Source organism: Solenopsis invicta, chromosome 8 (assembly GCF_016802725.1).
Source record: "Solenopsis invicta isolate M01_SB chromosome 8, UNIL_Sinv_3.0, whole genome shotgun sequence".
Classification (NCBI taxonomy): Eukaryota; Metazoa; Arthropoda; class Insecta; order Hymenoptera; family Formicidae; genus Solenopsis; species Solenopsis invicta.
The window spans coordinates 380116-405017 of record NC_052671.1 but is presented as its reverse complement, the minus strand read 5'-3'; the positions used below and the strand labels follow the sequence as shown (position 1 = coordinate 405017).

At 35.6% G+C, this 24902-nt stretch overlaps 1 protein-coding gene across 1 annotated transcript; it reads right to left on the bottom strand.

Annotated features, from left to right (window-relative positions):
* Positions 1-47: 47 nt before the first annotated feature.
* Positions 48-23374, bottom strand: LOC105204328 (fatty acid synthase-like). Its single transcript, XM_039452332.1, has 10 exons — positions 22946-23374; positions 13532-13683; positions 13090-13443; positions 6322-9500; positions 5476-5944; positions 5012-5375; positions 3439-4925; positions 2246-3177; positions 1708-1944; positions 48-1342 (listed from the first exon to the last, which is right to left on the bottom strand). Exons 2-10 carry the CDS (start codon positions 13638-13640, stop codon positions 1241-1243), a joined length of 7233 nt encoding a protein of 2410 aa, XP_039308266.1. The 5' UTR covers positions 13641-13683; positions 22946-23374; the 3' UTR covers positions 48-1240.
* Between the last annotated feature and the right edge of the window lie 1528 nt (positions 23375-24902).

Sequence of the window (24902 nt, the reverse complement as noted above, 5' to 3'; positions counted from 1 at the left end):
TATATATATATATATATATATATTCTAAAATAAGTTCTAAAATTAAATAATTACAAACATATTTTATTTTATTTAAATATAAATGGTAACACAGATATACCATTCTTAAGAAGCTGTATTTTTGTTATTCTTGCTATGTTTTCTTTATTTTACACGATTTAACAATTTATAAAGTTTTAACAGTGTAATTTAAAATGAGATACATACTGGTATTGCCCTGATGAAAATTTTTCTCTGAATTTTTTATAAAATTTTTTTTAGAATTTTTGAGAATTTCTATACAATTTTATAACTTTGTAATACTATGGCCGTATTAGCATCTTAAGATATTACTTAAGAGAATCTTCAAATAAGAATTGACTATGAATACCGGCTATTGATGAAAAAAATTTTCATATGCAAATCATTATTTCATTCAATTTATAGAGCATAGAATTTAATTACACTGTAGCAATACAGTGTTATATTTGCAATATTGCAACTTTGAAATAAGATATATATGTACATTGCGTCATTTATACCTTCCTATATTTAAAGTTAACTGCGTTTTGATTTTCCATATCAAGATACATTAAGGTAGAAACATGGAATTTTGCATAAAGTGCAAGAGAATTAACTAATTGGAATCCTTGATTTTTATTCTGGGGAAGAAGTAAAGAATTCTAAAGCATAGGCTTTTGCATAATGTAAAAGAGAATTTACCAATCAAAATCCTTTATTTCCTTACGCAGGATAAAAGTAAAAACTTCAGATTAGTAAGTTTTTTTGTGCGTTACATAGAAGTCTGTGTTCTTGTCTCTACGCTATAGAACGGTTGGAACGCTGTTACCTTTAGATAAAAGGCATTTATGTCTTTGCTTATATAATTTTTTTATAATTTTTCTATATATTATTGAAAAATATTATAGCGAATTCAACTGGACTGCACTAATGCGCACAGGTGCACATTAAAGCGGTTGTACACTGATCTAATCTAACTGTAAAAATAAAATGCAAATATCTCGAATGATAAAATATATATATTACCAAATAGTAAAATAAAGTTATATTGAGAATTTTGTGTTGCTTAACCCATTTATATATTTATATTAAACACACATCCTTACATCGATTTGTGTGCGACGACTTTAATGTACATCAGTGTACACGAGTGCGTCCAACCGAATTCATGCGTGTGTTTGCATGTGTACCACATAATCATTTTCAGGTATAATAAAACTTGAAACAACTGTTTTGCAAGTTACACTCGCAAAAAATTTGCAATCTTCTTTGCACTTTCTCCCAAGAGCATCGTCCTGTGATTGCCCTGTACCTCTTCTATTCTTACGGGTTGCATGCAAATCTGAAAAAAAGTAAGCAACTTTTTATAAAAATACATACTATTAAATTCCATACAAATATTGTAAAATTAAACTAGAATTTATTAGCTTGAAATAAAGTTTACTCAACATATATAAATTTTGAACTTTTTGTCTAAGTCTATTTGATTTTTAGTCGTAAATGTTTTACGCATGTGCAATAACGTACTAATATTTTAAAATTTTTCAATTTATAACATTGTCTATTTTTGGATGTAACTTATTGAAAAAATTTAATAAGAAGAGAAGGTGGAAGAAAGAGAGAGAGGTGGAAGAAAGAGAGAGAGGGGGAGAGAAAGAAAGGGGAGAGAGGGGGGAATAAAGAGGGGGGAAAGAATAAATCTCTTACATTCGATAAAGCATAATCCTTTTCTAGATTCACAAAGGTTTCTGTAGCCTTAATCAGTGTGACCGGTCCTTTGACTTTTTTCTCCGTATTATAGGTTACAACGGCAAATAATTTTTTGAATAAAAGATATCCGGCAATCTTTAGATCGTCATGTGAAAACGGCATGTCGCCTACCAATTCTACCATCTTGTTAAACATCTCCACATCCGATTTACTTGACTTCAGACCATTATATGCCTGTAATAAAAAGTTGTAGATTGTAAAAAAGGAATATTTATATAGGTCGGTATTTATAGTCGATCCTTATATTTGAGACCGTCTCAAGTACCAGCTTAAGCGTGAAGTTGATTCGAATTAAATCGAATATTTGATAACATATTTGAAATTTTTACGTTGAATAAAAAAAAAAAATATATATATATATATAAGTTTTTCTTTATCTCTTGCTTCAAAATGCAACAAACCGGATAGGATTCCTAGATAGCATGTTCAAAGCCAAGACATTAAATATGTATGCTGTCTGGGATGTAATACTTACTTTGATGAAAGTGAGTTTTTTGTTAAATTGTAAGATAAAATATGCCAGTGCTTTCATGCAGCCGTCGGAAGTAGCACTTTGCATCTCGTCTACTTTGCTAATCGCAGTACATTGTTGTATCACATATTCCGGTGAACCATCAATTAAAGTCAGAGTCACGTTTTCTCCAACGGATTCCAGTTGTAAAGTCATTTCGATGGCAACTGTAGTTCCATACGAATATGCTGCTAAGTGATAAGGTCCTTTCTTCTGAATTTTTCTAATGGCATTTATATAGAACTCAGCCAAATCCGATAAGGTATCCTGAGGCGCTTGCTCAATGCTCTGCAGACCCCAACACGGCCTGTCAAGTTCGCTGGCGACATATTCTAGCGATTTAACGATACCTTCGATACCATGAAGGATGAATAACGTGGGTCCATTGGAGCTCTTTGTTTTCAAGCGAACGAGTACATCTTTAGGCAGCACTTCGTTACTCGGCCACTGCATCAGTAGCATGGCCGACTCGTTTGAGTTCGCAGAAATGGTCTCTGCGGCGATAATTTGCCCATTTACTTTTCTGCTACCCGTCGAAGATAATTCTTGCAGTTTACCAAAGGTTAATGCACGAATCTCTTGCGCCGACAATACGATATCGTAATTTCTTTCAAGAGTCTGTTTTATCTCCGTGCCCATTAAGGAATCCATACCCAAGTCGGCCAAGGTATTATTGGGATTAATCGAATCAACATCTTTGATGCCTAAGACATTGGCAATGGTTGAGACGAGATTGGTCTTGTTGCCATCATTGTCAGATTTATATTTTTCAGCTAATACCGAAGAAGCTAGCACCGGATGCGGTTGTTGAAGAAATACGTCCATCGTTGCGAGACAACTCGATATGTTTTGTGGTACGGTACCGCCCACTTCGGCGTCGTTACCTCCCATCATTTCTGAAAAAAATAACAATGTCGTGAGTGAAATTGTTTATATCTTTGATTATTTAATATTATGAAACATACGAGCGGATCCCGTCCGAAATATACATTACGTACCATTATTGTTTTATAGAAAGGGTAGTATAAAAATTGAATTTAGAACAAAAAAAAGGCGAATTGGATAAGTTTAGAGACGATTCATTCAAGAATTTAACTGAGGAAGAGAAGATTCGCATTTTTTTGAAAGGTTTCATATATTCTATATTATTCTATTACCTATGATTAAGCCAACGTCTCCGATGGCACCCCATTGAATGGCGAGACCAGGTAAACCGTTAACCTGCCTTTCTTCCATTATTCTCTCCATGGCCGAGTTCGCGAAACCGTAGTTGGTTTGACCCATATTACCGCGACCGCACGATACAGACGAAAACACCACAAAATAATCAAGCGATAGGCACAGTTTTCTCGATACCGCGTCTAAATTTCTTGTAACGTTGACTTTCGGTGATATAACCGATTTAAAATCGGCTTCTTCCAGATTTTCGATGAGAGCGTCACGCAGGACGGCTGCCAAATTGAATATACCGCCTACAGGAGCCAACCGGTTGCTTTCTTGGATCAAGCGTTGGGCGCCGGATAATGTCGTAACATTCTCTGTGAAAATAACGACTTGTACGCCGTTCTCGCGCCAGCGACGCACACGCAACGCTTGATAACCGGTGCGTATGCCAGAGCGCGATACGAGAACGACGAATTTGGCGCCGCGGCTGATCATCCAGTCGGCCAATTCCAGACCGAATCCACCAAGACCACCGACCAAGACGTATGATTTTTCCGGATTTATGTAAGTACGCGGAATCGCCGCTACTGTCTTCGCCGTTGGCGACACGTGTTTCTTCGGTTCCTCATCACGGATTTTCAGTAACACTTTGCCGATATGCTTGCCCGTTGCCATGAATCTGAATCCCTGCTCGAGCTGTTGTTCTGAAAAAACGGTTGATTGGAGCGGACGTACCGCACCATTTTCGATTCCTTCCGAAACGAGTTTGATCATCTCTTTTCTTTCCTCGCTGTCTTCCCCGAATAGCGCATCCAACAATATACCATGGAAAGACGTGTTCTTCAGAAACATTGACATTCCTACACGGCTGTCATTCGACAAATCATACTTGCCAATTTCAAGGAAACGCCCACCGTGCGCGAGACACCGAATGCCGGCTTGCAATTTTTCTTCTGCCAGTGAATTCAGTACGACGTTGACTCCACGTCCTTGTGTCTCGACGCGTATCAACTGTTCGAAACTCGTATCTCGAGAATTGCCGATGTGCCTATCGTTTAACTGCGGGAAGACTTTCTTGAGATATTTTCTCTTGTCTGGCGTACCCACGGTAGTGAAGACGTTACAACCAGCATGTAGAGCAATGGCGATCGCTGCTTGACCAACGCCGCCTGTACCAGCGTGGATTAACACACTTTCGCCTGCTTTCAATCGACCCCGTATAAACAAAGCGTAGTAACTAGTTGCGTAAGCGACAGGTATGGTTGCTGCTTGTTCCAAGGTCCACTTGTCGGGTACCTCCCAAAGAAAATCATGATCTGCTACCACAGTAGTCGCTAATCCTTTAGCTTCAACTATGCCCATCACGCGACGACCGTCAGCGTCTCTCCCCGAAAATTCAAGTCCCAATATGCACTCTTCTGTAGCCATATTCCGTGGCAAAGCGTCTGGTGGGAGTTTGCCACTCGCCAACATGATATCCCTGTCATTCGTATAATTTATATCCATTTGGTCTAGTTGAAGACACTCATTATCTACATTTTTACTGAATACTACGTGAAAACTTACCTAAAGTTAAGCGGAGCATAGTACACGTGGCAAAGTTTCATATTGGGGAAATTGTCAGATCGGTAGTAACTTAATGGGCCTTCGATCCATCTTAAGCTGCTGAGGTCTCCCCTCATCAATGTGTTTACGTAAGCGTGCTCCACCTGTAGGGAAGATACATTGTTCTGTTGATCCAATGGCAAGTGTCGATAACTGCCCCATTGTCCTCCTTTTAACACATTGGCCATCAATCCTTTGTCTATTTGTTCTGCGTAAAACTGTGAGGATAAGCCAAACTTGGGAGCGTCCTTGTCTTGGATGAAGACATAGCGCGCATTTGCACCACCTGTTTCGCGCCGTATGCAAGTCATGAGTCCGACTAAGCCTATGAATAAAAAGACAAGATTTTGACCCGTTTACTTTGATTTTGTTCCGATAATTAGGATTGCAGAGCAAATAAAAAAATGAACTTTTTTCTATCTTACCAAGGGTTTCTTCGCCCTGGGATACAAGGAGTACTTCTTGACCCTCGCTATCAGATTTTTTCAATGTTGTTTTTAAATTCTCCAGCCATGAGAGATTTTTCTCTGTAATTTGTATGACGATCGGTTCTCTCCTTTCTTCCCGTTTTTTCAGCAGCAAGTATGTTTTTCCTGCTGGATCGGTTTGTTTCCCGGCCAACGTCAGATCAGTTTCCTCTAACGTGATCTTCAAATCCAGTTGCTTAGCGGTTTCCTCCAGAAGAATGAAACAACCAGGTTTTAAAGCAGCCACCAAGTTTTGGAGAATAATATGAGACTGATTTGACAAAACATCCGCTGCTATGACGAGGTGCACATCCTGAGCGGGAGGTGCAGATTTTACATCTCGCGTTACAACGTCGGCATTCACGTTCATTTGACTTAAACTCTCTATGTAATTGTCGGCAGAAACTGCGATCACTTGTAAATCAATCTGGAACAAATCAAGTGGTTTTATAGTAATTTTAAATACTGAAAAGGGACTTCTTAATAAGAAGTAATTACAAATAGAAACAAATTATGTCTGTCAATTTGTGACATGCCTTACTTCATTTGTAAGCTTACATGCAATTTAAAGCTGTGCATACAAATACAAGAAATAAGTAAATAGTTTAGTAAGCCGAAATGCTTTCTTCAAATGAGCGCGTCATCATAATCAGCGCAATTATAGATTTTTTTATTTCTAATTATGAATTTCTAGAGTTTCCGTTAATCTTTGATATTGTATACACGAAAAAGTATTAGGAACTTTCTAAATTATTTCATTTTGACTGACATAAACTCTTTATTACAATCTTGCGGTACACTTACGATAGGCGAGCCTAGTTCACCATTGAAAATTTCAAATATAATGGGGGCCAAAAGAGCTTCCGCAGCTCGTTCGCCGGCAACCTCCACGGTCTTCAGTTTCAATGCCATCGTGTTCTCACACATAACTTGCAAAAGGACAGTGAGTGCGTGTATTTTTCCTCTCTTTGGATCTTCTACTAGACTATGCAAATTTTCATAGGGCACGAAAGTGTACCGTTCACATTTAGGTTCGGCTTGAGTCTGCTGTCGCCGAGGTGCCAAAGAAGATTTTAATCCTCTGAGCTCAATACCACCCGATTTAACAATATCAATGTCCTTATAGTGATACACCGGTAATCCACCATTTTCTGGTAATTCTTCCACTAGTCGTTTATGAAGAATGGGGTCGATCGCAGCGTATTGGAGACGCGTCGGTAAATACATTAATCTATTACTAGTGGACATTATGCTGAACTGAAGCATAGTATCTATGTACGGAATCCATTGATTGAACCAAAGCAATTCACCAGCAACGCCGTAGTTATCGCATGATTTGATTCCTTGAAAGATATCGCGATACTCGTATCCCCGCAACCTCAGTTCCTTATAAATGTCTTTAGCATTCAATGGCAAAATATCGCCGTCGGCGTCGGTAGACGGTATTGGTGGTGGCTGCAGCTTTAATTGATCTTTCTCGATAGCTTCGGACGCATGGACGTTTCCGCTGACGACTATTGTACCGGCCTCACAGATTTCAAAGTCGCCCGTTCCTTCAAAGATGGTTATCGAGAATTTCACAGTTCCTTCTTTTGGCATAATAGTGGCTCGCTGAAAGCGTACGTTTTCAAATACCACCGGCAATCGTTCAAATTCGGTGCCACGCAGTTTCGCCAAAGTTTTCCATACTAACAGAATATATCCAGTAGCTGGGAAAAGGACTCGTCCGTCTATCTGATGTCCAGCTAGATACGCATCCGTTTCTTTCGACAGATCTATCTGAACAATACATTCTCCTGAGTGGCTCGATATCTGATTGAAAGTAGCCACTTCCCACGCGGTGGAATGGTCCCACTTGACTAGAGGCGCGATCATTGGTGTCCCTCGACCAACCGGAAAACTTATCGGCGGATATAATTTGAGAATATTAGGTTGTGCACCAGCATTATACAGCTTACCCACATTAGACAGCAAAAAAGCTAGGTTGTCCGAATAATCCCGTTTATGAAGGCTGATATTCGTCACCGTTGGTGGTAACGATCTACGCAAAATTGCCTGTAGCAAACAATGCGGCGCAATTTCGATTGTTATCGCGTTCTCTGGAATATGCGCGATTGCTTCTTGGAAGAGCACAGGAGAGAGCAAGTTATTTACATGATACGCAGACGAGCTAGACTGCGCGAGCGGACTGCCCCATGCAGATTCGGGTATGGAACTGGAAATCCATCTGGTTGATCTCTTCTTTGGATTCGGGATGATTTTGTCGAGCGAAGCGCGTAGCTTAGGCCCGGCCGATGCGATATATTTGCTGTGGAAGGCGTAGCCGGAACTTTTCACCATCTTGACAAAGATATTTTGGCTCTTGAGCGTTTCTGCAAACTTTCGCATAGACTCAGGCGGACCGGAAATAGTGATCGAGTCTGCGGCGTTGTGACAAGCTGGAACGATATCGGGTGGACATATTTTTCTAGCCTCCTCCCAACTCAAACCAACTGCCGCCATAACGCCCGGTTCCAACTTGGAATCCACAATTGCCTTGCCTCTAGAGTAAGCCGCTAAGACAGTTTGCTCTGGTGTAAACGCACCGTCAGCATAAGCACAACCCAATTCTCCAACGGAGTGTCCGACTATACCGTCCGGCGATATACCTATCGACGTTAAAATATCCACGAGAGCTACCTGCATAGCCGCGATAGTCACAAAAGATTTGAGTATATCCTCGAACGTCTCCTCAGTGGCGTTCATGATGATATTAATGAGGTCGATGCCGTGGGGTGCCAACGCGTCCGCGCATCGTCGCAAACTACGTTGAAAAGTTTCAATGCCGAACAATTGATGACCCATCCCCGGCCATTGCGTGCCCATACCGGAAAATACAAACCAAATGGGACGTCTGTCTTTAAAGCTCGCTATCTCGCTCACTTCACGCGTACCATCAATGTTAACTATTTCGTAACCGCGAATTTCATGGCCGGAAATATCGTTATTATGTATTGTGTGCAGCAACGAGAGAAACTCATCGTCATTACGATGGTCTTTTGTTTTGTCCAATAAAGTGTGTACCGCTTCTTTCGTTCGACCCGATACAACAACTAATTTCGGCAACAATTCGGTCATGTTCAATAGCGGTGATAGTTTTGGTTTTGGATTGCTGCGGAGAATGACGTGCGCGTTTGCGCCGCCGAAGCCAAACGAGTTGATGCCTACGAGACCACCGTTCCACGGTGTGGCCTTGTCGACTACTCGAATGCGTCCCTCCTTTAAAGCAGGAATGTTTGGATTCGGTTTATCATAGTTCAAATTTGCTGGTATCACGCCTGTTTCCATTGCGATCAATACCTTGGCAATTGAGCATAATCCACTGGCCGGTTCCGAATGACCCATGTTAGATTTGACTGAGCCAATTAGCAAAGGAGTCTTCCGGTCTTTGCAGAATAGTTTGTCGATAGAATTTATCTCCTCTGGATCACCTATTTTCGTACCAGTACCATGAGCCTCCACGTAACTCACGTCCGCGGGATTAATTCCTGTCTCAGTATACATGTCACGCATCAATTGATTCTGCATTTCACCATTGGGATACGTAATACCCTGAGATTTGTAGCCGTCGGTATTTGTTTTTGTTCCAATGACCGTCGCGTACACTCGACGCGCATCTTTCGCTTTCTGCAAATATATCGCTACGACCGCTTCAGCCCTCACGTAACCGTCACCCGAAACGTCGAATGCTTTACATTTGCCATCCTGAGACAGCATATTCAATCTATGAAATTGAAGTGATAAATTTGGTCTTAACACGAGATTCAGTCCACCGACAATCGCAGCGTCGCACTCGCCGGCGCGCATCGCGCTTGCTGCATGATGTAAAGCGTACATAGATGAGGAACAAGCGGTATCCATTGCATAACTAGGTCCAGTAAAATCAAATGAGTAAGAGACTCTGTTGGCAATCATCGATTTGGCACATCCGAGCAATCCGTATCCTGCAAGCAAATGCAAATTTCTCCATTTATTCTGAGAAAATCGTACGTGTCATTTTTTTCCGCGCAATAAGAGATATTTATCTCTTAAATAGATATTAGATATTATACTTAAATTAGGAAAGTCTCTGAAGGAGTAAATCAAAATATGAATTAATGCCGTAAGAACTAATACAAGATGTTCATGTATGAATTAATGTAATTATCTAGCAATTATTAATACAGTAGAGACGTTTCGATCCTCAGTTTTGAATCATCTTCAGTGTAAAATTACTCCATTCCACTTGCAATGATTGATAATCAAGCTTGTGCAATGCAGGTACAGAAATGTCCGAATGCAATAGACAATGTGAGTTTTTTGATACGTTATGGTCCGCGTTGTTGCATAAAAAATTATTGTGAATAGTCATATTACAACAATTATGTACAATATTTTTCTAAGAATAAAGAATACACGGAAAAGAATTTTGCGGTGCTAAATTAACTTACACGATAAAGACCATTGTTTAACAGATAAAAGCGGATAAACAAAATAACGGCGATGTGGGGATAGAACGAAAGGTTAGAGGAAACTGAACGATACAATAAAGTTGATAGTGAATATATAATAAATAAATATAAAATCCAAATAGAAATAGAAATAAAAATAGAAAAAATGAAAACGTCAAGCATTAGTAAAATGTTCACTAGATCACGGATTTAAAAAATCCGTGTCTGTCTGCAAATTTAAAGGTTGTTTTTTGGATATTAATCATTTCTGATATCAGTGTTTTGTTTAATACTTTTTCTGTGTCTAAAATTTCAATTCCATTCGAGTCAAATTTATATGACAAGCTAATTCTATGGTCTGTAATAACAGAATGCTGAATCGTTGCTGAATGTTTTTGTTGATATGATTCTTGTTCCATGATTCTAGTATTTAAAAATCTGCCCGTCTGCTTGTCTGTCCCACATATTATTTTATAAACGACATTTGATTGAGAGTCTGTCGGAAGTTGATCTTTTTGAGCTCTAATAAATTTACCTAATTTATTTGAGCTCGTGTAGGACATGCGAACGTAGGAATCATAATTGAAAAGTTTCTTAAATCTTTTAGAAATATTGCTACCGTAATAGTGGAAAAAGGCGGTGCTTTCTTATTTGTATTTCACTTTGTGTTGTCATTATTTATTTAAATAAATTCTTATAATTTTGAGAAACTTATAATCTCTTTCTTATATTATTAAAAATAATGTTTAAGGGATATCTGTTGATCAATAAAATATTAATAATTTTGTCAAAATTTTTTTATTGAAAGAACGGATGCGAGAGTTTAAAAACTCTATCAATTAGACTCAAAATTACACATCTTTTTTTGCAAAACAAATGACAACACTAAAAAGTTAAGATATCGAGAGGAAAAAGTCGGTTTTTAATACCAATCATAGATCATAAATCATAAAAATATGTTTCTCAATTAAGGTTTTATGACCGGTATTCATAGTCGATTCTTATTTCAAGATTGTCTTAAGTAACGTCTTAAGATGCTCTCTGATTGGTTGATGGCATCTTAAGATGATGCTTAAGATGATCTTAAATATAAGAATCGACTATGAATACCGACCTATGTCTAAAAAATGTATTTTTTCCCCTCCCACCTTAACCGTGATATTAAGACTCGGATGATAAGAATTAAACATATTCAATATTGTGTCTATCTTTGATCTATGAGTGGAAAATACAACGTCATCTACGAATCTAAAGTAGAAATCCGGCGCAATTGTAAAAAATTTGAGACAATGTGACTCAAGGTTTTGTAAGACTAACAATAAGTCAGTCACGATGGGTGATATGGGGAAACCCATAGGCAAACGGAAAGTTTGCCTGTAAAAATTGCCATTAAGGAGATTCTATCGTTAGGGCAACGTGACCAGAAAAATATGAAAAAATATAAATATTGTTCTTTAAAAATAGTTGAATCCGTAAGTAATTCTTTTAGGTAGGGTTGCCGACTTAAAACTCGGGAAAAACGCTTTTGAAAAGTCCGATTTATACACATGTCTTATGGGAGATATGAAAAATTTATTGGTTATTTAAAGATATCTATTCAGAAAGTGACAAGAAGTAAATAAAAAACTGACATATTGAAAGAGTAGGATCTCGTCATTATCATTTAAAGCAAAAAAAAATAATACTTTGCCGAAGAAATGAATGAGAAATTTCGTGTTAGGTACAAAATCCCGAATTTCGAAATACGGAATGCGTCATAAAACACCGACATGCGGGATTTCGTACATAACTCACAATTTTGTCAATAAACTTACCTCCTTCAACGCTCTTTCTTTCCTTGCTTTTAAGATATTTTCGCTTCTAACTAACACTTTCTTTTTAACAAATTGACCTCTAAGCTTAAAACTGGTCATTCTTATAGCATGTCTTTCTTTATTTGATGAAGGCATCTCGCCATTTCAGTGTAAACATGCTACATTTGCAGGTTAGTATGTGTTTGTCAACACACGTTCTGCTGTCGCGAAACCACGTGCGAGCGCTTCAGTGGTTACTACTCTGTTCAACCAAGCCTTGAATTTTTTACTTAATAAATAATATTAAATTGTTTATACTTTAAATTACTCAATTTAACAGTCATCTTAAATAAAATTATGATTTTACGAATAAGATTTATGAGTGTTAAAAGCAGTTATTTTTTACATTTTTTCGTAGTCCTCATTTGATTTCGGAATACCGATAGAACCTCCTTAAGGGGAGAACCTATAACTACTTTGAAATCGATTTTTATCACGTTTTTTGTTTTTCGCTGAAATTGTTAGAAAATTATCTCAAAAATATGAAAAAAAAACATTAGAAAGATATAAGAGACTTCCTTTTATGTTAATGTAAAAAAAACTTGAGTCGGCTTCAGCGGCTAGGGCACGTAGGTATACAACTTAAACATTTTTTTCTTAAAATGCTAAATTTTGCGCGCCGGAAAAAGTAACTCAAAAACTACTTGACCGATCATTTTCAAATTTTACGTTCTTATTTTTCAACTATCTGGTCCCAAAATCTATCAGTTCATTAATATTTTGCTTTAAACAATAATTATTAACATTTATTATTTCTTGAAATTTTTGTTTCACATTAATTTTGTGATCTCGGCATTTACCGGCGCAAATTTAAGAAGCCAACTTCAAGCAGTTACTGTCCTGCCATTTTGAAATTTTTTACATCAAAAAGTTTTTTAAATAGTTTAAATAGTGAACATTACCGTATACCTTCTTTACATTCAATAAATTTTGCCATATTTTTTTAAAAATCGAGAAGAAACGGCTTTTTAAAGTAGGTTCCCCCTTAAAAATAAAAAAGTTGAATCAGGGACCATTTAATGCCGTTGATAAATTCGGATTTTGGAAGAGCGGTATTTCTCAATAATGTTCAGCGGTATTTCTGAATAAGGTCTCAATGACGTTCGACGCCGTTAGCAACAAGTTCTACAGACTTATTTATAAAAAAAGAGACTACTACGTCCAAAGATATAAAAATAGAATCTTCCGGAATCATAATTCAAACAACTGACTGAGAAGACATTTGGTATCATTTTTCATAATATACAAACCGTTTATGGCATCTGGATCTTTCAGCCAAAATTCTTCAGATTCCGAGCCAGAGATACCGATAAATACACCGGTACGCGATCCTCTCACGGTCGTGGGATTGATGCCAGCGTCAATTATCGCTTCATATGTAGTTTCTAACAATAAACGAAGCTGCGGATCCATTACATGTGCCTGCTTAGGATGTACTCCAAAAAAAGTGGCATCAAAGCTGCTGAGGTCCTTGATTTTGGCAGACCTGGCTGGTAGCCCGTAAAGGCCCGTTGGCCAACGGCGCTCGTCATCACTAACCATATCCATTTCTCTCATGAGATTCTCCTTAAACTCTTCGATGGTAGATGATTCGGGCAGACGACCTAGGAGAAACAATCTTTTAAGACAACAACTTTGGTCGATATGTCACGCTCTCGTAGCGGCCAGTCGTGCCATGATCGACTGACTTACCTGATATACCCGTAATAACAATGTCACTATCGATGGAATACGGTCCTCCATTTCCGACCACGGATTCTCGGGTCATGGGACCGTTGACACTTTCAAACTGAGCAGGCATCTTGCCCGTAGAAAACTCGTACTAATCCTTTTTCACTCTAAATCTGCAAAAGTAAAATTAATTTTCAACATATTTAGTTGTGTATTATATACGCAAAAAGACCGCATTTGTGTATTAAAGTATATTTAAATAAACATTTTAACTCTTTCAGTATTCTCTGTGGTTTTTAAAGAAAAGTAATATAGCGATAAATAAAGCTTTTTTTACTTGAAAGAGAAAACTTTGTTAGAAGTTACAGATATCTCATAATTTTGATTCTACCTTTTCTCTAGGTTTAACAGAAAATGTTAAAATTAATTTAAATTTCAATGAATTTACAAAACGTCATCAATATTTCAAAAAAACATTATGTTGTTCTAATCTTACGAATAAATGTAGAAATAATTTTTGTTTATCTGTTACATCAAAATCTTAAGAGGATGCTATAGTGACCGAAGAACTTCCTCGACGTCGGCATTGCAGATTATTTTTCGAGGGAGACCAGGCTATCGCTCTTTGTCCAACGCATAGATCTGTCTTTGTTTTTCAATTATTTCGCCATCTGCGAAAAGACCTATCAACTACAGCCACTGCTCTTCTTGCCATCGTTTACGTGCGCTAAGCGAAATTTGGACACGTACAGCTGTTACCTATTAAACTTTTTTGTTAGGTTGTTGACTGAAACGATACACAGTCAGTGTTGTGTGTTAGAGTTTTCTGAAGTTCGCCCTGGTCTCATTTTATACATACGAGCTACAGAACGTCAGTAAATAACAAAAATTAACCTTGGTTGACAGATCCACGAGACAAAAATAAATGAATTTTTAACTTTTTGATCGATTTTCTCATAAAATTTACCAGAGCAGGCTTTGTTTTCGTGCGTACTTTTATTTTGCAAAAGGATTTTGTGATCTGTAAAGCTAATTCAAAAATTAATGAACACTGTAATGGTCGGTAATTTCCGTCAGCATCCTCTTAACGTTTTGGAATCTTATTCATCTGTTTCTTTAAACTCTCGGACCAGTGAGCGAATACAGCGACTACTACGCGCGATTATTTTCAATTGACGTATGAAATACTTAATTGAGTAATTGCAATAGAATTATTAGATAAGCCAATTTTGTTTGGCAAATGCTCTTTCGCAGGATCGTCGATTTTTTTTAAATAATTATTTTTTTTTAATATTCATATTATTATTGCACAAACGAGTATTATATCTAATCGCGTTATATATCCAAGAGGCAGTTGACAACAAGCACCATTGCACCCGCGTATAGCGTAAAGTAGCAGCAAGGAGCGACCATGGCAAAAGTAATAAAGCGTAGATCGATCGAATAGTAAGGAAAGCAAATGTAAAAAGTGACGAAAGCGTAATCGAATCTTTTAACAATCATAGATTGGAACATCAAACGTAAAACGTTTATACGACTTTTATATTATATATGTATACGCTTCAAGAAGCTTTCTGTTTTAGCCAGGGAATATGTGCCTAACTTTTATAATATAGGGGTAAAATAAAAGAGAGTGAAAGGGATGTCAGGATAATTAACAAAGACTGTGCAAAGCGGTAAAAGCCAGAGTCTCGCGTAGAAACGTTCGTTATATTTCAAATCACTACAGTCTCGAGTCACGACACAATCAGTCAAAAATAAATATGTGTGTCTTAGCCGGCTGCTCCAAAACGTCTCTCTCGAAAATCGCCTATTGTATCGCCAAAGAAACGTTCGGTTATGATTCTGCGCGATGAGTCCGGTCAGGATATCTCTGTCTTACATGTTTACGATCACGATTTATCGTAGTGATTCGCGTGAAACAATCGCGTGAATGCGTAAATCGCCTACAATAATCTTCAGCCACAACAATAGCAAGTTTTATTACTTTCCTGTCGTTACGTGATATGTTAGCCAAGTTCAAACAACGCGCAATGCTTAAATTTTTAAGTGCTCAAGTACAGAACAAAATCCGTTTACACAATTAAAAAAAATGATAAAAACATTGTGTGTAAGAAACAAGCAGCTAGCGAGAGATGAATTAAATCAAAGAACAATACAGTGCTTGCTGAATAATCTTAGAAGCTTCAGTATAAAAAATAAAAAATGTATGAAAATTGTTATATAATTTTCACGTGTATTAGTGCGAAGAGCAGAAAACGGGTTTATTGTAGTTTAGAGATATTGCATTAGAAGTGCTGAAACCAAAAAAATAAGGACAGATGAGTGCGTTTGTCAAAGTGCGCTAGCCTATTTCCCTTACTCTTCGTCTCACACGCGACTCACGATTTGTCGAAGAAAAATTTACAACAATCTACAGTACCGACGTCGTGTATGTTCCACCGTCAATATAGCATCGCCTTAAGACCGATTGAAAATGAGATCGGAACCCAGATAAATTTATTAAAACAGAATACGTTAATGTAAACGTAATAAATGTTTAGTTTATAAAAAAAATATTTCTTGTATCTTTTTTGTTAAAAAGTATTCAAAAATAATTAACTTTAAATTAAACATTTAATTTATGTACAAAATTAAAAGACGATACAAAAAGTTATTTACATGTAAAAATATAAAATTTATGTAAAACAGCTAGCATTCCACATATACGTTTGAAAAGAATGAGAGCGAATATTCGTCTCGAGGTCACAAACAACTTCTAAAGGCTCACTGAGGTGTAAACTGGGAAATCGGCCGCGGTAGAGCCTAGATATAACGTCTGTAACCGCACTCGACTCACAAGAAGATTCCCCGCAGTGTGGCCATCTAGCGGTGGCGCCAGCACTCAGTTGTTAAATCCACTTCAATCCAAAATTGTTGTAAATTTTGCAGCAGATCTTTTCGCGACTGATTGAGCAGAATTTGTACAATATTTGCACAAGATCTGCGCGCAGATTTTTGTTGTAAGAAACTTACAAAAATCTGCGGAACATATTTGAACAAAATCTATAAAATATCTGCACGCTATTTCTGTTGAAAATATCTTATGTCACTTTGCTTAAGAACTTTACTAGACTGTTTACAGACTGCAGTTACGAGAAGAATCTGCATCAAGATAGCTCAAGTTTTGTACCAAGTTTCTGCAAATAATTCATTTACGAGTACAGTGCACGAATCTTGAAGCAGTCTGCTAGCAATGTGCCAGCATTGCTGTATTAGGAATAATCTTCAGCACATCACACATATAAATACATATAAATACATCTATCCACATAACATAACCATTTATGTAATTATACAAAAAGTAAGACTCTGTGTATATTTTCTTAATGTATTTAATATGTTTATTTATATATATATATATATAATTTGTTTTATATAATATAATCATATGTAATTATATACAAATTATAAAAATATATAAACGTGTATAATCAGTTATAAAACTTTATATAATTGTATATAATTAATGATGTCTAATTTTTATACGTAATTATATATAAAGTCTTCGTTACATACGTTTATATACTATATAAATATTTATTAATAATTTATATACATTTATATTAATGATTATGTTAAACTTTTTGTGGCTGAAATATAAATTTATATATATAGTTATATATACACATATAAATACATTCCTAACAGCACAGATCTCTCAGGGACGTTCACGGGCCGCCCGTGGGACGTCCGTACGTCTTAAGAACATCCCCTGAATGAAGTGTGCTGTTAGGGATCTAACCACATAACATAGTCATTTATATAATTATATAAATGTAAGACTCTGTATATATTTTATTGATATATTTAATGTGTTATTATATTTTAATATATTATTTGAACTATAGTAACACAGAAAAATTTCAAATATGTTATTCCGCATATTCGAAGAATTTGGTGAAAATTTTTGCACGTGGAGAAAGCTTTCAATTGCATCTGATATTTTCAGGATTAAATATATAGTAATTTTATAAGATATTCTACATTTTTAATATCAAAATATAATATATTATACTCTGTATCATCGATAAATGTAGGGTAGAGACTTGTTTCACGAATGATTACGACATCAAACATTTTCCCGATTTAAACTTGATCTTTTATGTATTACTGTTATTTGACGTAACTTTAATTAGCGCCATCGGTTTTGTGTCTTGGAAACAAAAATTGAAACAATCTATTTTACTTTTTTTTTACTTTTATCAAAATTTAATCACTACGCGCGTTATTGGAACTTTGTTAACATATTCTCAACACATGCTGCTGAGTTAACACGTATCGATTCACACTCGTTGTAAGGAAAGGAATAAAACTTGTTACCGTTGTGACTACAAATTCAGGTTATGCGCGCAGCACCCCTTGCTACTATAGGTTTACGTTGCACGCGTAAATTATGCATTACTATCAGCAATATACTGCGATAATAGAAACAGTTTATTTCGTTTTCAGATATTGCAGTATGTCATATTTTGCAACAGAAATACTTTGTGTATATTTGATGTTTCGCTCCGACATATTTTGACATTTTAAAAGTAGCCATATTGTCGACAGTAGCCATAATACCCTCTTCTCCTCTATATATTTCAGAAATTCTAAGATGTCTATTTTAAGCTCCCACAGCCACTGTAACACAATGGGGAAAAAAACAGGCCTACATTTTTTGTTTCTTTATTATTAATTTTACTGCTTTTTTATATTTGTTTTGTTCGAGAGTATTGCAGGGTCAGCTTAGACATAAGTTCAAATTGGAAGGTTGATTGAATTATCATATTTATCACGTTGTCGCAACTTGTACGACTGTCGATGCGTGCGTAAGCACGAATTCAATTCAATTTAATTTTTTCTGTCGCGTGTCTGCTAATTAGACATTTGAGTCCAGCAGAGTGTATCAATATCTAGAGACAATGGGAGGTATTTTTCCCAAGAGCTTCTTGTTACCTCTTGAAACTGTATCCGGTCACGTCTAAATGTGAATCAGCACAACATATCTTGATCTTAAAAATACAATATATCAAAATATATTTGATATAATGTGTGAACAGACAATATGCGACTCTTGAAAAATAAATAAATCAAACAGATAAATACAATTTGCTATCTTACAGTTATACTTTTCCATCTTATGCATATCAACGTGATGACGTGATGACAAGGCACGCGACGCATGATAGTCCAATATGCATACATCTTTTCCTTGGCTTTTTAAGAAAAGCTTATTGGATCATCGCATCATAGTATTAATATTACAAAGATATTCTGTGGCCGATATTACAAGCAAAAATTCAAATAGAGAGATATAAATTTTTCGGAACAAATTTATGATGGACTTAGTTAAAAAATGCATACTTACATTATTTCGAAATTTTTAAACACGAATAAACATTATATCTACACAGAGGCGTGCACATACAGATTTTTAAAAACATTTTCATATTTAAAGAAATGTTTTTTTACAGAAAACAGTAAAGTCAACAGCAAGAAATTAATGTGATATAATTAGAATGTCATTTATTAATCGTCATTACAGAGTGTCAGCTTTTTCTATACTGTTTTTATACTGTTTTACGCCATCGTTAAATATGTAATTATAAATAATGACATTATAATTACATATTAATTTACTCGTCGTTTACTATATGGTTTTGCATAACTCGAGCTGTTCATTTATTATTTATTTTTAATATACATACATACATACATACATACATACATACATACATACATACATACATACATACATACATACATACATACATACATACATACATACATACATACATACATACATACATACATATTATATATATATATATAAAATAGTAATTTATAATTTGAATTTTCTAATTTGAAAAAAATCTCTTTGATTTAAAATGTAATGTAAAAAGGCAATACTTTTTAAAAGAAAAGAATGAATTTTTTAAATATAAAAATTATAATACATAAACAATTTAAAAAAAAATAAGCAAAATCTAATTAACTATAATAGTTTTGTAAGTATAAATAAATAATATATTTGCAGTAGAATAATTATTTTTGTTATAAAGAGTTTTTTTGTTTAAGCAACCTTATACCCTATATTGTTTGTGTGTGTGTGTGTGTGTGTGTGTGTGTGTGTGTGTGTGTGTGTGTGTGTGTGTGTGTGTGTGTGTGTGTGTACATACACCCACACACACATATGAGATCGAACGAGCAGCACGCGGTGTTGCCGATAAATGGACACAACAAAGTTTTATTTCTCGTAATTGAAAAACTACACGCAATAAAGTAAAAGGTTCAGCATTTTAAACTTTCTCAAGTATGTTTTATATTTTTATAAAATGATAATGCATAAGTGGTTTTGTTTTGAAGATAAAGAGCCTAAATAGAATGGTTGACTATAAAATCTTAAGACAAGTTTTATGACTTGAGTCTTTATCTTTAGTAACGCACAATAACTATCTTGTATCTCAAATCTTAAATTAAAAAGAGATTCTGTTTGTAACTTAAGACTTGAGACACAAGACAATAATTGTGCGTTAGTAAATACAAAACTTATCTTGAAATTATGAGTCAACCATTTTGCTTAGATCCAAACCTTAAAATTGAGCTCCAAAATGAAAAATAAATATCAAGAAGATATTATAATTTTTTTGTGAAAATCGTTTACTTAAGTCACATCTTTTATCAAATCGACCTTAACCTTGATGACTCATTTTTATCGGGATTATAAATATTTAAATTCAATCTTCAAGATCGCACTCGAGCATAGGTAATCTGATAGAGTACATTCTACTTGCAAAATAGGTATTAATGCACGGTAATGATAAGAAATTGTGATAAATGCTGCCTCTTTATCGTAAATTGTGTTGCACTTGAAATTCATTTGATATTAATCGCATTAGCTTTCCTGTCACGTGTCTGTTCCGTATATATACAAATTAGTGCTCCATTTTCAGATACAAATACAAATGTTTGTAACAAAAATACGTTACTATGTATCAAGTATGAAGTAGTGTCCAGTCATTACTGACATTTCAGGTAAATTAGGAGTGGCAATTTGTAGAAGATACGACGATACCTTATCTTAACTAGTATCAATCTATAGTATTGCCAAGTTATCAGATTATTTCTTTTTAAATGTGTATTAAGAAATTGTTATAAAAATATTGTATTTTGAGACACTCAAAACTACTCACAGTTACTCAAGATTTACCAATAAATGTGCATATTGTATCGTGTTACATTTAATTAATAAATTTAGTTAATAAAAAACCAAGAGATAATATACATAAAAAAAAATCTATTATTATATTTCATATAAAAAATTTAAGCACTTTGTAAGTATATAAGCAATTTTGTTCTTGTTTCCTAATGTTAAAGTAGTCAACAACTTTAGTGTTATCAAATTTATTCTTTTACAACTTTGCATTAACATTGTAAATAATGAATTTAAAAGTCATTTGCAACTGTGATGTTAATTAAGCTAACTAATTGTGCATTCAGGTAGGGGTCAATTATCGTGCTTTCTTATGCCATTGCATTAATCATTACTCGGTTAATTGATCAATCATTTAAGTCTCAATAGAATCGTACGTTGGATATCGCTAGTGCCCACTACACGCATCCGCGACTGGTGCGTGCAATTGTGATTAATAATTGAGAAATATCAGTAATTGTACAATAATATTTTTTACAATTAGAACGAGAAAAGTAAAAGAAAATTGTAATCTCTTGATTTTAAATAAAATTTTTTATAATGAAACGTAATTTTCGTAAATGAATAAAGAAATACTTGAAATTTTAATATACCAACTTACTAGAAACAAAAATGTCTTTTGCTCGACGTTCAAATTTTATTAATTCAATTTTTTTTTGCAGCAGCAGGCTTTTGCTATTTGCTATACGAATGTCTCTACTTGTCTAGTTATATGTGATTTCGCAAATATAGTTTGACATCATACTTGTTAGATATACGTTATGACGCAATATAAACAAAAATGTCGCGTAATCTATTCTGATAATGTCGATTCTCCAAACACAAGTGTGTCAAAAATTTAAGAAATGACTACGTCCGAATGATTTCGTTCTACAATAAATATTCGCGCGCGCATACTATTTGCCATTTATATAAGTACTGTGAGGTACATGTAACATGTAAAATGCTAAATGCATGTGTTTGTTTCGAGCTTTGCGCAGCTCACACCTCGCATCGTAGCGTGCTAAATCATTTCGTTAGAGTCGTACAATAGTGCAGTTTGTTACTTTTGTTCTTCTTGCCCACGCTTTAAATTTTTATTTATTTTACATTTTGTTGCTTCTATTTATACGTATTACGTGTTATTGTTATACATATTATAATATATATGTATTATATATAATGTATGATTATGTAGTCATTAGCATTTGCCACGCCTTGCCTTTTAAATTAGATACTTATTATCTTTCGGAGAGACTACATAATCTGTTCTTATATAAGAATACACACACACACACACACACACACACACATGTACAGGATATTTTATATATATATATATATATAATCCTTACATCGCAAGATCTATTTATTCATTCAATCTTTTTTTGACATTGTATTTAATATTTTATTCTAATATTCACCCATGCGACGCAATTTAAAGAATTTCCGAAGGTTGTATCATGATTCTATAAATCTTATAAAAGACATTGTTTTTTTTTATTTCTTTAAAAAATTTTTGAGACGATTATATAAAATAATGCATTAATCTAATATTTTTTTTTTACATAAAAGATCTCTGAAATATGTCTAATATATCTGTGATATATTTCGCTAATATTCAATCGTTTTACTATCGAGATTCATATTATTCCAAGATACGACGATATTTCAATTCTACAAATTAAAATACACTTTTTTCGAAACAGTATACTTATTTGATAATTCCTTCATATATGTAAATAAAAATGAACGATTGTTAAAATCTAATTATGAAATAAAGACATTAATCTTTCTCTTACAATTCTTCAATATACATTTTCTCTATTCATATAAACAATTATATAAAAAATATATACATATTTGGTAGAACGTGTAATGGTGAAAAGTATGCAGTATGTTTATTGAACGTCCATCTCTCTCTCTCTCTCTCTCTCTCTCTCTCTCTCTCTCTCTCTCTCTCTCTCTCTCTCTCTAGCATTTTTCTAATTATAATTCATGTGGGGCTTCCATGCGCATATAATTTCATTATAATATAATATTGTATATCAGTGCAACGAAAAAAGAAGAAAAAAAGAGGAAAGATCGAAGAAGGTAAAGATGTATTATAAATTGGAAGGTTTTACGAGGCGCGGCGCGCACAAGGTCTGGACTCTCCGGAAGCGGACGATTATTCGCACTATTCGTAGGCGATAGCCGATATTGACCGCGAAACTCACCTGAAGTAGGCTCTCGTGGCCGGGAAAAGTAGGAGTAAAACGGTCCTCGCTGCGCCGTCGAGTTTTTCGAATGACCGCGCGGGGTTTTCTTCCTCGAACGGGACTGGCTCGCGTTCACCTTGGATGACGCGAGTAGCTGTTGCAGACTCGAGAAAGAGGCAGCCGAGTGGCGGGTCGAGACTGTCGGGCGATCGAACTGTGAGGACTGGCTGAGTATCTACCTCATCAGAGCATCTTATTATTGAATCGCACAGTCTCCGTGGTCTGACATCAGACCATGTGGCGACGACCAATCGGAGCGGAGTTTCGATGAGCGCATGCGTCACGACCACCACCGGCGTCGGTGGTGTCAGTGTTGTGTTGTGGGTGCGCGCGCGCGCGCGAGACACGAGGCGACGTCCTGTCTGATTTTCCGTCACGAACACGAGCAGGATCGCGATGGATCATCGCGTCTCGATTGACCCGCTCGCGCCCGGCGCCGCCGCCAGCGCCGCCGCCGCCGCCGCCACCGTCACCACCACCACCACCAGCCACCACCGCCACCACCGCCACCACCGCCACCACCACCACCGTCGTCGTCACCGTCGTCGTCGCCGTCGCCACGTCGCCGCGTCGCCGATTCCGCAAGATCGCGACCACGCGACTGTCACGTGCCGTAAAATATCTCGCACGTTATTCTCCTAGTGACACGGCAACGGGCCGCGATCATATCCCCTCTCCTCTCGTGTTATCAGAGGGATGTGATGATAACGTTACTGCGTGTCCCATGATGATGATCACGCGCGATGCGGCGCGGCGGTAACTAGCGGTAACACGTGAAGCACTAAAGCGAAAAGAATCGATAGTCGGACTCGAACGTTGTCGACGATATGCGCAATGCACATAGTTTTGTGCCTTCTAATTTATATACTTATTTTAGAAAATATATATATATATATATATATATATATATATATATATATATATATGTATATATATAATAATACGCCGCATCGCGCGTGATCACCATCATGGGACACGCGATAACGTTATCATCACATCCCTCTGATAACACGAGAGGAGAGGGGATATGATCGCGGCCCGTTGCCGTGTACATTCGTATGAATGAGTGTGTATGTGTATATATATATATATATATACACACATACACACTCATTCATACGAATGTTACATCACGTAAAATCAACATGACGAAAATTCTCGTCATTCTCAGTCACCGAGTTCACATCATCTTGACCTTACCCCTTAATATAATTATAGTAGCGCGCGCATGATAATAGCTAAGAATCGATAGTACTGATTTTCTTTTGGAAATTGCCGAAAAGTAGAAAGAAATAGAAAAAATCATTATGAATACGCTACAATTGTTTAATTGCTTTGGTTCTTTCATTCTTTCATTGGTCAATTAATTTATTTTAATTCTTTCTTGTGATTTATCAGTCAAATACTTGGAAGCATTTGTAACGTCAAATTGATCGTATCTTCTATCTGATATGTTTATTTAATGCACACTAAGATAGAATTCATTTTGAGATACAAAAAAGAATTCTTTTTCTGAAAATTCTGAATCATTGAATTCTTTTTTAATTCTTTTTGTATCTGTGTGCTATCTAAACAAGTATATGTTGCATTTTGAATGCAATATGTTAATAAAAATATATGTGTGCCACTCGTGTCGGATCATTACAAAAAATCAATTACCTCGTATAGAGATGCAAATAAACAATTAAGTAAATTATACCACAAATTGACGTCAATCCAAAGATTGACGTCACTTCTATATTCTTCAGTTACCATAATTAAAAATTCTAATTGTTTGAAAAACAATATTTAGATAAATTTTCAAATAATTATACAACTTTAATACCTATGTTAACTATTTATTTGTTTTTTTGCCAATTCGATATCTGCACACGTTTTAGATAAAATATTGCGTCACCCTGACGGAATATTGCAT